General features: G+C 37.5%; 1 protein-coding gene across 1 annotated transcript in view; it reads left to right on the top strand.

Moving 5' to 3' along the window:
- Window positions 1-1,069: 1,069 nt before the first annotated feature.
- SHANK2 (SH3 and multiple ankyrin repeat domains 2) overlaps window positions 1,070-14,021 on the top strand; it is a gene marked incomplete at its 5' end in the record, with an annotated part of 39,718 nt that continues 26,766 nt past the window's right edge. The window contains 4 exon segments of the mRNA XM_010085620.1: window positions 1,070-1,225; window positions 3,763-3,843; window positions 4,199-4,207; window positions 6,964-6,984. Coding sequence (XP_010083922.1) covers window positions 1,070-1,225; window positions 3,763-3,843; window positions 4,199-4,207; window positions 6,964-6,984 — 267 coding nt within the window.

Genomic DNA, 14,021 nt, shown 5'->3' with positions numbered 1-14,021 from the left:
CCTGTCAGAATAAATAGAGGAGGCTAAAAACACTTACTTTGAAAATGACTGTTCATTTTGGAAGGCACCAAGTGATCTCGATGAAATATAACCGAGTCAGTTGAATTTTGGATAGAGATCAAATTCCCAGCATGTATTCTGGCAGCATCTCTTCTTCACTGATTCCGTTCTTCAATATCTTTTATGTTCAAATAGCACAAGCAGCACTTCAGTCTGATATGCTGCTACCATTCTAATTTCACATAACTTTCAGTGACTTCTTATAGACTGAATTAATAAATAAATTACTATTATCCATGCTTATTTGCAGTTTTTACGCCTATGCTTTCTTCTGTATCTATTAATTAACATTATGGAAAGACGTATGGAAAGACAGCAAAAATGATGACGTAGCACTAGGAATTACCCAGAGAGTATACATGTTAAAGTTTCACGTTGCAGTGCAGTTCAAACTGGAATTGGCAGGACCGTAATAGCTGGTCAGGGCTTCATGTCATTAACTCCTCTTTTTCCATGAAGACTCCTTTGGACTGCTATGGCCCTGTTGCCTTTGCGTCCAGGACGTCAGATCAGATGCTGGGAAATGAGGAGAGTGCATAAAGTAAAAGAACGTCACTTGAACATGAGAACTTGCTTCAGGAGTGAAAAGCTCTCTTCCTGAATGATCTGAAAAGAAAAGCTTCTTAGTATCTCATTGGTTACGTTAGAGGGCATAAAATCCGTATAAACATTTGTGGACAATGCATTCATGAAAAGGACTATCATTTAAGAAAATATTTTTAGTGTATGAAATGCAGAGATGTAGCACACCAATTGCTGGAAATATGCAAAAACAATTTGGTTGAACTCATTAACTTTTTTGGTTTTTAAACTGGTCATTATCAGGAAATGAGTTGTATATTTCATGAAAAGCTAGCTTCATTTTCCTGTTAGTGTCATCGATACACTTTTTCTTAAATATGTATTTTTATTAGAAGACAGTAATTCGAAATTCTGTGTTTTCCTTTTCTTTCCTTCTTCTGTTTGTAAAACTGAAAGAACAGGTTTTTTCTGCATTTTGATCTAAAAGACTGTTTTCTTTCTTTGCAGGTTAATAACGAGAATGTAGTGAAAGTTGGCCACAGGCAGGTGGTGAACATGATTCGGCAAGGGGGCAATCACCTAGTTCTTAAGGTTGTCACAGTAACCAGGAATCTTGATCCAGATGACACAGCTAGAAAGAAAGGTACATTTTTCACTTTTCCTAATGGATTCCGTTTGCTCTCACTCCCTAGAAGACAGAATATGGACCTGAAATTACTGTTTTAAAAATTCTGTTTCATAGATTTCACTTTTAAAATTTGACATACTGTTATTCAATTTAGAGTGATTTAATTTTGTTGACATTAATATGTGACAAAAAAGATAATATTATTTTGTCATGCTTGCTGTGAAATTTCATCTTTATGGATCTTTATACATTTATGTGATTGAAGATCTTGTAGTAAAGTTTCTTGCAGCAGTGAGAGAGAAGAAGCACCGAGAACAGATTATCTTTTGATTAATTCCAAACGTATTTGAAATGAGGTTATTTCAAGTCTTCTTGAAACCATTGAGAACTTAACAATTTTGCGAAATATGTTGTAGAAAGGACCTCTGTAAGAATAAGAAAAGTAAGCAATATGTTTAGATTGAATTTCTGGTAGAAAAGTGCATTGTAATGGGAAAATTACTTAGATTAATTCAAACTAGAGAGGTTGTTCCAGCCAGGGAAAATCCCTCCTCCTGCCATAAGTAGAAAACATGCACAGCTTCTTTTTCTGCCACTTGGCTGCAGGCAAGAAAGCAGTTACGTCAGGAGAGGTTGGTAAAGCATCATGTGCCGCAAACACTTTGGGAAAGAATTGTCTGCATGCGAAGAGGACAAGGTTTTTTTCCAGCCTAGGTTTTTTTTAATATATTAATTTTAATAGATGTTATGGGTTAACCTATATAATAAGTCTGGGCTACTCCCTTGAGAAGTTCATTGTGTTTCCCACCCACTCACCCAACCACACAAAATACCACCAAAACATCACAAAAAAACCCAAAAAGACCAAAAAAAAAAAAAGTGCATTCTGCACTATTTCCTTCACCTTAGATACCCCTGAGTTTGCTCAGGTAAAAGCAACTCTGGGAAGTCATTGAGCTCTCATAATTACCATTAAGCAGAAAAGATTGCTGCTGCTAACTAGTCTTCAATACAGCAGCATCACATTTTTGAAAATTCCTGTTCCTCCCACTGGTTTCTGGATTGTCACTCACAGCTGCCTGGCTCTTCACACAAGAGCGGGCTCGAAGCTGGCACCCGAGGGCCCCCTCTGTGTCCATGAGTAAAACTGACTGTCTGTGCTCTAAGTGCTCTTGACATCTATTGCTTTTTTTTTTTTCTTAAAAAAAAAAGTACCTCAGGGGGAAAAAAAAGCTATATTAAAGTAAATAATGTCCAAACATGGTCCTGCATTATTATTTTCAGCTCGATAGAATGACTGTTCACACTTTGTGAACAAACCTTTCACCTCTGCCTTTCGGGATGTGTCATACTGGCCTTCGGTGGAAGTGCTGTTGTATACAACCCAAAGGGAACCTGCTTCTGTAAAAACAAACCCAGCTCTTTCTCATCTTTCCAGAGCCTTCTATTGATACTGTGTCATTTTCATTCACTTTTGAATCTTGTCCCTTTTTGACGCAAGTTGGTAGCCTTTCATGTCACCTGGCAATTGCCATCGTACCCTGGGAATTGTGTGGAAGGATTTTCTCGCCATCAGTATCAGACACCAACCTCATCAAACAATCCAGTATCTTGGGCAGTTTCCCTCAGATTTGTTGTTGCTTTTCTTGTTGGGCAAGGGCAGACCTGAGCTATATCTTTGCTTTCTTGTGCCACACTGGCGTTCAAGCCTTTCTGAGAAGATGATGGAGCTTAACAGGGAAAGGATGACGCTGACATAGTGGATATAGACGATACAGGATGAACACTGTCTTCTTTCCTCCATCACTCTCGCCCGCAAACTGCTTTGCCACCTTTTGTCAAAATGGTGTAGCCTGATGTATAGTATTGACCAAAACACTTAAAAAACCTTATTTTTTCCTGGTATCCCAGAGCCATTCCTGTTTACTGGAAGTCTCCAACTTTCCTATCAACATTGACAAAATCTTTTCTGATGTTACGCCCCTTTCTGACCGCCAGAAATATTTATCATGAGGCGTTTCTGTGCTAGATGATTGCCTTGATGTTTTAAGATATTATTTATTTTGAGGATCATCTGTTTTCCCATGTCTCACCATAACTACTGAGAGAAATTTGAATCTTCTTTCTTGTATTTCTCAGATTTAGCAGTTTTTTCAAAGCTGAAATTAATCTGGCAGAGATTGGCTGGTCCCCAGGAGATTTTTAGCTCTGTGTATTTCTTAGAAGGAGGGGCATAACTGCTGTGAGGCACTTTCTCTAGAAAGTCTTTTCTCCTACTGAAAAATAGAAGTGCACAGTTATTTAGCTTTAAATGTCTCTATGTATCCTGTTACATAAAAGCTTGCTGATGTGTCAAACCACCTACGCTAAAAGTAGAAACGGTATAGAAATTCAGTACATGAAAAGCATCTCAGGGTTTTTTCCTCCGCATGTAGGTATTTAATATTACCTTATTTAATGTAGCATATTCTTTTAAATAAATGTGTATGTGAATATAGTGTTTGAGAGGTATGTATTTGCTTACACTGTGTATCCTTCTGTTTAATGCAAAGCCCCACCACCTCCTAAGCGAGCTCCAACCACTGCACTGACCTTGCGGTCTAAGTCAATGACCTCAGAGCTTGAAGAGCTTGGTAAGAAAGTGTTTTTTGACAAGCATGCTGGCATAATAGAAATGTAAAAAAAAATATGTATATATGTGTTAAGTAGGCTAAAAGGAACTGCACTGTGTACAGTACATAGAACAGAAAAGGTTTTAAGAATGCTGCATCTTTGGAGAGTTCAAATCTGCATGACTCGCATGAATAATTTTTGTTTAAACTTGTGCCTTTACTGCTACGCAAGAGAATGTTGATACATTTTATGCATCATCAAAGTTTGGCACATCTACTCAAAAGTAATGCTGTATTATATTTTGTTAGCTTTGCTTTCTAAATTTTCACTTCATCTAATATTGTTTTATTTTAAATTTCTGTGGCCTCTCATTAGTGGATAAAGGTAAGCTGCCAGAAGCTGTTGTTAAAAAGCTGACAGTGTTAAAGCAGCTTCAACTTCAACTTGTTTTCGTTAGACCCTGATCTGAGAAAGCACATATGTGCACTTTGACCACTGTGCATGATATAAACTTAATTCTTCTCATTATTGGTAATAAAAAAAATATTGAGCATTCAGTCTTTTATTTGCTAATTTTAAGAACTGTGATTGTAGATTCCTTTGCTTGATCATCCACATTATAGATATGCATAATTCTTTGGGAATTTTGATTTATTTTATAGAAGTGAGGAAGGTAATAGTTCTTTTCTTCTCGGCTTTAATGTGTTAGGTCATTTAAAAATAGAATTTCTGCTGCTAGACTAATAAATATGTTATGAATGAACCATACATTCAAAGAGAAAAGTCCAGTGCCTATTCATATATGGCTGTTACACTGGAACAGTGTGTTTAGCAAGTGATAATTGGGTATAAAAACAAACCATGTCCCTCACTGCAGAGTAAGAGTCTATCGTACAATAAACCCATTTTTCCGTGTAACCCTACATTGATTTAAATACTTACATTTTGTGATCATTTTTATTTCTGGCATGGACTCATATGAAAGCCAACTGGAACGAATCAAAGCCTTGTGGCCACTTTATTTTTCCCAGGAAGTCAGTGTTTCCTGGGGCAGATGGACCCCATCCATCCTTTAGTGAGTCAAGTGACACAGCTTCAGTGGGAGTTCTGACCTGACAAAGGGTGCTGAGGTGGTTACTGTCTTCTCTATGGTGTAACGACCAAATGAAGACCAAAATGAAACAGTCTTGACTATTTAGCTCTGACAGATGTCTGAAAAAATGATATTTCTGTGCCGGGAAGTTTAGGAGCCTGACTAAAGGTTTCAGCAGTTTGTGAATGCTCCGTAATTTTTCTTCCAGGATTAAAATGTAAAATAGTGTTTCTGGAGCCACTCTGGGGGTTTGGGTGTTTTGACTTGTGTTCCTTTCATGGAGTGCCGAGAGGTTGTAAGACTTTACTGGCTTATCAACAAACTTCCAAAGGGGACAGAAATACCTAGGCACCATTTTTCCCCCTTCATTATCCCCTTCTGCAAATCACTTTCAAACCGAGGGTATTCTATTTCTCTTACTTTTCAATATCACACAGTAGATACTGTTCTTAAAGCAGAAAGAAGCAGCACTCTATTCTAGGGGAAAATAGCTTACTAATAGTAAAGTCCCCTCTGCAATGAAGACCATCAGATTTGAGCTCTCTCACCCCCCTCTTCAGGTTATAGTACTTGATCTGTTATTTTTTCTCGTCAGCTGGCAGAAGCCACTGCAACTCTTGACTAGCAGCCACGGGACATATTTGAATCTTTAAGCACATTTGCCATCCGTATCTTTATCCAGATGTGGCAAATATTACAGTGGCAAGACACTACTATATTCTAAAGAATAGTCCTAAAGCATGTTCCTGAAGTGTATGTCCCCTGCTAGAGCATGGCAGAAATTTGTCTTCTTCCCAAACAAGACTGTAAATACCAGTTCCCAGATACTCTGAACATTTGCCACCCTAGCAACCAATATAACTGCTGTTATCAATAACGTCTGTGGTCTACCTGTTTTCGTATTTGCCCTGTAAAAGGGCTATTATCAGAAGGAGCAAGAATTTTTAAATTGCACAACAACGGAACAAGCTTCCAAAGAGAAAATGTTCTCACTATCATCAGTTAAAAGTTGTCTTCTGACATAAACCACAGATTGTCTGTGTGTATTTATATATAATTTATATATCTCTATATGTATATGTGTACATAGTGGACATCTGTACAAACTATGAGAACACCCACATTTTTATACCCATTAAACTACCTAATGAATAAGAACTTGTTTCATAACATATATGTGCAAACTAAACAGGAAGTATGCCTCGATGAACGCTGTGGATGTTCTCATCAATCTATATGTGTAATCTTTTTTTCTGAACTGAAGAAGCTCGTGGTCTTAATAATGTCTCGTGGCAAAGAATTCCACAGGCTAATTCTGTGCTGTGTACAAATGTATTTCCTTTTTATTGGCTTTAAATGTGATGCCTTTAATTTTATTGAATGTCCCTTGTTATGTAATAGAAGAAAAAAAGATACGTAGACATTCCCCCTTCGTTTTCACTTAGAGTGTATGTTTTTGTAATTTCTCCTAGCTAAACTAAACAACATAATTTTAAAAAAAATATTGTACATCTTGCAGTCTTGACAGTCACTTCTGTTGCCTGGCTCTGAACAATACTTATGGTTTTATTGGCATGTTTTTAGCTACTCTGTTCCCCATGATACTGAGCAGACCATCTCAGTTGTTCACTTTCAAATGAGTTAATCCAAAATACGGCAGATAACGTGTGTTAATGATTCCTTTCCACTTCAATCTGTAAAGATCTCAAAATGCCCTGTTATTGTAGTTTGAAAGCCCTGGTATCAGTAAGTTGCCCCAACTACTGTTTTTAGAAAATAATTTAGAAAAAAAAAATTGGACATGTATCTCTAATATCTACAGGGGAACATCTTCTTATAGTTAAGGTCTAAACCCTGATAAGCTGTGCTTTTGCGAGCTGTTTATCTCCTGTGGTTTGATAGATTCATGCATAGCAGAGGCTAGCGAGGAGACACTAACGTCTTAGATGGAAAAAAAATGTTTATGCTCAAAATAACAGACAAGGATTTAGCATATAAAAATTACCTACAGAATTGATTCACAGTTCATTCCCTTTCTATTTCCAAGCTTCAGTACGGAAGAAGAAGGGTAAGGGGAAGCATTTTGTCTCTTGTTTAACCTGTTTCTCACCTTTCCATAGTGAAGGATATTAACATAATGTAAATGTTGGCATATGGTCCAGTTTATTTTATGGTGTCAAATGTACATTAATTATTGTATATGTTTTTTAGTTACTTAGTTAATAAATTGCAAACACACTAAGAACTCAAACAGAAGACTACATTTGAAAATATTCCCCCCATTTCTTCCTTTTGTCTCCTTTCCTTCATCTTGCCTTTTTTTTTTTTTCCTTCTTTGTATCCGACTCTTTTCCAAACCTTTCCATACCATCTCCTCACAGTTACTGTGCTAACTGGCAGCCACCGAGAATACGTGGCCGGTGACATATCCTCAGTGTAGTCCTACGTTAGTGCTTTCACTTGTCTTTTTAATGGCCAGACGTTAGTCCCATGACCACACTGTCTCTGTCTCAGGAAATAGGGATCTTGCACACAACACTTGAACTTTTGTCCTGGAGAAATGCTGCTCTGCACAATTAAGTTTTCAATAGAACATCTTCCACGCTGTCCCGTATGCATGGAGTGCCCTCCCTGAGCTGATTCATGAGGCCACCACCTTCTCCTTGAAATCTCTCCTAAAGACCCACTTCCCCTACGATCCCTATTTAGCAATCATCTCAGTAATGCTGGCTAGGCAGAGGGGTAGGTAGAAATAGTGGTGCTATTTTAATAGTTTTTATAAATGTAACTGTATCTCTATGTATACAAAGTATGTTCCTGTTCAGCTGTATTTTTCCATACTCCTGTACGTCATTTTGCTTTCTTAGATTGTAAGCTCTCCTGAGCAGGGACTGTGTCATTTGCACGTTTTCATAGCATCTAGCCCAAGGAAGAGTCTCGAACCCCCCCTGAGCCCCCAGGTGATAGCTGGTAGAACAGTCTATGTCCTCTCTGACAAAGTTCAGTGTCACAGACAGGAAAGCTAGCCTGTAGGCAGCATCTTCTCTCAACAGGGGAGCTTTTTCTTTTTAACGTTAAACAGGATAAAATCAGGCTATTTTTGACTCTTTATTTTTCTGCTCTTTCCTGACCGCCTTTCAGGTCACTAACAGAGGTTCCAGCTAGTAATGTTTTCTATTCTCCATTCAGAGAATATGACAGAATAAACCCCATTGCTACTGGTATTTTTTCTGAAAAAATAAGTTTTGGCAGCATATAAAAATAATCTTCACCTTGTTCTTGTAGAATCTTCCGTCAACCAAAAATTCAGTTTTCTGGGTCGTAGATGAGGGAGGCATTAAGATGGAAATGATGGCTTGTGTGGGTCTGTTTGGCTTTGTTGGTTGTCTGTTGAGAGGGCTCCTGGTTCATCGGGAGGTGAAAGAGAGAGAGGCAGTAAAATCTTGAGGTTCACAGCAGTACAGCATGCGCAGTATTATCATTTCACTGCAGTTACATAGCACGAATTACTAAAGTATAAACCATACCTCATCCGTGCCACTGACTTTCTGCTGACAGTAGCTGCCTGAATCAGAAAGACAGCATCCAACTTCAAATTGTGTGTTTGGAGGGGACGTGTCTTCAATAGTGAAACCACTTGCTGGATTTTACGGGATAGCGGGGAGGTGGAAAAGGTGGGGTTTTTTTCTTTTGTGCCTTGTAGGTTTTCAAGAGTTGTAGAATGAGTAAGTTATGGCAACATGTAAACTAATAGTTGTAGCAGCAATTTTTTTGAGGCAGTACTTAAAATATAATTCTAGGTTAAGTGTAGTTAGCCCATTAATACTGAAGAATAACCAAAGTATTCATGCGGTAAATTAAAATGAAGATTTGAAAATACTCTAAAGGGAAAACATGAAAAGAAAATTTATGAAACTCCCAATGCATTTTTCTTGGTCATATTTTCATCATCACCACAAAAAATAGGTATCATAAGAGTTTCAAAATTAATATTTTAAAATAATAAATTTATCTCTATTCATAAAAAAGTTTATGTGGCTTATGAAAAGCTTGTTTTTAAAGGATTTTTCCTTCAGTTTTATTTATTGTTAACTTCTTGTGGATGGAGAATTTTAAAATTACATGATAGTTAAGGAACACATCCACAAACTAGGATCTGTAAATGTCTAGATACATGATTGAGAAGTTTCATCTTCCTAAGCTTTTCTTACTGCCAGGAAATGGGTTTGATTTAGTAATTTGGGCTTTTCAGTGAAAGCAAAGTGGACAGTGTTCACTTTTTAAAACCTAACATAAAAACGCTCTAAGAGAAAGTACAAAATTAAGAATAGAGCAGACTAAATTTTCCTAGTGAAATGGGAATGGCAAGGTGAATAATTGTTCTGCATTAATAAATATTACTTTGAGAGTGTCACACGAGTGGCAGTTGTGAGCTAGGGGGCTGGTTTGTTTTTCCTTCGATTGGATATGGTAATCAATATAAAATAATCCGTCTCTGTGTGTTGACACTGATCTTTGGGTTTTCATGTGGGCTACAGTACAAGCTACAAATGTAAGATTTTTCCTCCTCTGAAGAGTTAGAATGCTAGTACCACCTCTCAGATACAGAATCACTGTGATATCATCCACACAGACTATGGCTATAGCAACCTTTGCACAGAAAAAATATCAGTTGATGGCATTCAAAAGAAATATTATTAGCTCTGTCTGCAATAAGCATTCACACTTCATCCCATTCCTGTTGTCCATTGTTTCAAAGGTGGCACATTCTAATGGCATCTGAAACAATGAAATTGCAGAGCAAATATATATAACTGAATGCCAAGCAGCGGATTAGCTCCCAGTGTTATGTTATGTTTGAAGAAACCACTCACAAAGACGTCTGGGTTCCAAAAAATCATTTTTTTATTTCACTGTGGTGGAGTTGATGATGGAGATTTGTCTGCAGGAAACAATGGAAATACCGTCAAAGCGACTTTTACAGCACTCACAGCAGCAACTCCTTTGATAGTTTCCAGCATCTGCAGTGCTTCTATGTAGGAAGAAGGTTTTCTGATCTTCACCAGACACTGTGTGTGAGAAGATGAGAGCGAAAGGCATCAGGCTTAATGAAGAATTCTTGAAGGGTATCCTCGTAAGTAACTGATTTGCATTACATATTTGTAACTCGAATGAGATAGCAATATAGGAATAAGATAAAGGGTGTCATCAGGTTGTCATTTTTTATGAGCATAAAGCAGTGACTCTGCGTGGAATTTGTGAAGTATACGCGTGAAAAAATACTGGCCCTGTCTTTTTGTTGGTGTAGCAAGGTTACAGGCTCTGTGACTTGCAGCCTAGCTTGTGGGGAGTCCACAGCAGTAGAAGTTGTTTTAGGATTAGGACCATGCCTATGACATATATGCTTCTAAAACACTTTGTAAGAGAAAAGTGTTGAAAATCGGCGTGTTTCAAGGAGAACAATGTTAACCCTATGTTTTCCATTGAAAAAAAAAATTGACACCTGTCTGGCAATGTGGTGATTAACAATTTTTGGCACAGAATATTAAAACACCAGGTAACTCTCTACTACTGAGCACTTCTTCAAACCAGGGTTTATGTTGCTCAAGGTGGGCAGCTTTAACTAACATTTTGAAAAGGCTGGGAATCCTGAGCAGAGGTTAGTTGAGTCTCTATGTGGGTGTTCTCTTCATTTATGCTACTGTTATTTTGAATTTATCAGCTTATTCTGGAGTACATAGCAGCCTTTGGTGACACTTGTTTTTCTTTACTCTAGGACAGTAAACAAAAAGGTTTTCAAAACCTTTCTGCATCAGCCAAACAAGACAATGGTATAAAAGAAGTTGGAAAAGGAATTGTAAGTGTTAAAGAAAATATGGGTTTTGTAGTGTTTGGAAACAGGCGAATTAAATACATTGGCATATGTGAGTGTCACTTGCTATACTCAGACATCATTAATTGAATATCTAACCAAATGTTCCAAATCATGAGTGCCTGAGGAACAGTAAAAATTGCATGTGTTTCCCCACATGGTACAGTTAGGGCAGTGGGAAATTTTTTCAACATTTGTAATGTGTTCTCTCTCTTTTTCAGGAGCCAGGGAGATGAAGGACTTATCTCCCTCATCTCAAAACTCCCTTTGCTGCTATTTCTTTTTTTTTTCTTCAAATGTTCAATACCCATGTTAATTAAGTTCTAATTAAAAATAAATGGTTTTAGATCATCCATCATAGTTTGTTTGGTTTTTCCCCTCGGTGTGGAAGCGTGAGAGTAAGTGCAAGAACAGAGAAGGCTGCAAGTGTCCTAGGTCCTCCACCTTTCTTTTTTTGGTTTCTTTCAGTTGATTGTCTTTCTTTTGTGGCTAGGCCAAATTTTCAAATGCTGTCTCTTAAACAGAACATCAAATTGCCGCTTAAATTCCACCTGGCTTGCAGGGTAGGAGTGGGTATTGACTATATTCTCTGCTTTGTTTTTGTTCTTGAACAGAAACCACTGTTAGACAATGACCATTCCTCTTTCAAGGTAGGCTGAATTGTAAGGCTTCAGCATTGCAGGTGCATTTGGAATGCCTGTATAATTATTTCATTAATTGAACATACTGTTAAAGAGCTGGTACTTGAAAATTGTATCTACAGAAAAAATTTGAACATAGTTTTCTGCCTTCCTTAAAATTATTTTTGATGGTGTGATGATAATATGTAAATGTGACTTATATGTACTAATGTGAAGATATGTTCAGCCCTAGAAACACACAGACGACTTTCTTTCAAGAAAGTTTTGATAGTTTTTTATTGTGAATACATACAAATCATTTTCATAAATCATGTAATGGTATTTATAGATACTCAATGTTAAATGATTAATTTTAGTCACTAAGCAGCTTTTATGTTTTACTGATTTATTTTACCTAATTTTCCCTTTTTTGGATTTTAGTGTACTTTGTAGAGTTTACACTATCCCAGAGAACATACAAGTATTTTTACTCAGTTTTCATAGAAGGAAAGTGTTTCAAATGGCTTATGTTTTTGACTGTATTGCAAAGCACTTCTGTTATTTCCTCATTATGCTAACTGCTGAAGTAATGTTCTCTGCCTATTGTTTGCAGTATGGTAAATATGTGATTTTGGCATTGTGATTTAAGCACAATCCTGAAAATTGTTCATTTGGGGTGGGGCTGGAAGAAGTTAATTCCAGGTTAAAATGTGCTCGTGGTGGCAGATTTATGAGGATTAGCCTAATTGTCTAAACGAAAAACTCAAATAATTCCATTTCTCTATTTTTTTAACCATACATTTACATGACATAACTGTAGGCTGAAGTTGTTTCTTTCCCCTAAATATGGTCATAAACAACAAATTTAAATTTAAATCTTAACCAGTAATATTCTTACTCTGAAACAAGGCTTTAGCTAGTCTTTAAATTCTTAGCAATATGTTGAAGGCCTAATTATGCTTTACCTACTTTTGGTTTTTGATGAATTTTTGCACATCTATTCCTATGTGAATAGCCAACAAGACACTAGTTTTCAGTGGGCATAGGTAATGTAACGGAGATCCATTTTTAACCATCTGCAAAAAGGAATCACCTGTTTTTCCCCAGAGGCACTAGAGATTTATTCATCAAGTACAATGGCTTCTGTGACAAGCAACATTGTCATATGAACTTCTATAGTATGATCAAGCTTTCTTTTGAAATCAGTAGGTTCTCATCTTTCTGCTACCACCCCATCAGTACTGGGAAACTGGTCTAGAATTTTGTTCATCTGCTTCTTTGAAAGCGTTGTCTAGATTCCCATACATACTGTTTGCCCAAATTGTCATTTCCATAGTTCCCCTCACTCGTAGATATTCACCCGGAAATATTTATCAAGTTACTTCCCAGATATTCTTTTACAAACTAAGCAGGACAAGGTCTTTTGCATAAATATGGGAAGTGGCAAAAATCTAGAAGGGTTCTATGTAAATAAGTACACCTGCTTGGTTTAGACGTTTGGGTTTTTTTTCCAGACATTAAAAATTATACACATAATAACTCCTGGTCTTTATGCTAAAACCAAGCTACTTATAGTTAAAAATAAAAGAAATTTTAAAAATTAATCCATAAGATAAAAGCAACACCACAGCCATATTTTTATGTAGTTTAAGTGTCTCTATGCATTTTGAACAAGCACACATAAAGACTACCCCTTTAGTTTTAGTACTGCTTACGAAATTGATTTTTGCAGATTTTTTACAAAGAAACGGGTTTTGTCAGCTAATGAGAAAAATTAAACTAAACTTGCAAACTCGTATTTAGGGAAGGCGATGGAACAAACTCTGTGCATGTGCAGTACCTGATATTAAGGGCTATGTGCCACCAAGGAAGAATGAATGTCCTGTGTTCCCATCACTTTTTCCAAAGGAAAAACACATGTGCCAAATATTTGACTGTGCTTGACTGCAGATGCTAGAAAAGGTGGGTGATCCTACAGCATATAGGTGCCGTTGGCATTGTATGAAGTTTTGCGTAACTGATTGTGCCTGGTACAGTTTTTGTCTGTATCTATCTTAGGTATTTACAAGGCATCTCTCACCTTGGTACCTAAGCAGTTTGAAAAATGCACCCACCCAGGAGGCATGATGCAGATACAGGCAGAGGCCCAGGTCCAGAGCAGCAGAGGCAGGTCCCAGGAAGCTCCCCAACTCTGTTACTGCTGTTGTTGAGCTCCTGGCCCATTTGTTGTGGCCAAGGAACATCTCCACCTACCTGTCAGCCGGAAGACGGTACCTGGAAGACGGTACCCCACGTCCAGCTCCACTGGTGGGGAGTCTGAAAAGGAAAGATAATGGAAAAGGCAACGATCCGGTAGCAGAGGTGAAACAGAAATGGTGGGATTGCAAAAGGAGGGATTCTTAAAGAGCAGCACATCTCAGGGGAGGGATCAACTGCCAGTCCAAGTGGCAGGTAAGGCACAACACAGGCATAAATCTCAAATGTTCTTCAGTGAGCAAAAGTTAAAGAAATACCTCTGATGTCTCTAAAGTTTGTCTGTATCCAAAGCCCTGCTCTGTTCTTGGCCTCTGTCTCAGTCCTCTATCCCTACAGCTGAATCAACCGTTCATTTAT

Source organism: Pterocles gutturalis, unplaced genomic scaffold (genome assembly GCF_000699245.1).
Source record: "Pterocles gutturalis isolate BGI_N339 unplaced genomic scaffold, ASM69924v1 scaffold13870, whole genome shotgun sequence".
NCBI classification, from domain to species: domain Eukaryota; kingdom Metazoa; phylum Chordata; class Aves; order Pterocliformes; family Pteroclidae; genus Pterocles; species Pterocles gutturalis.
This window is presented reverse-complemented; position numbering and strand designations above follow the sequence as displayed.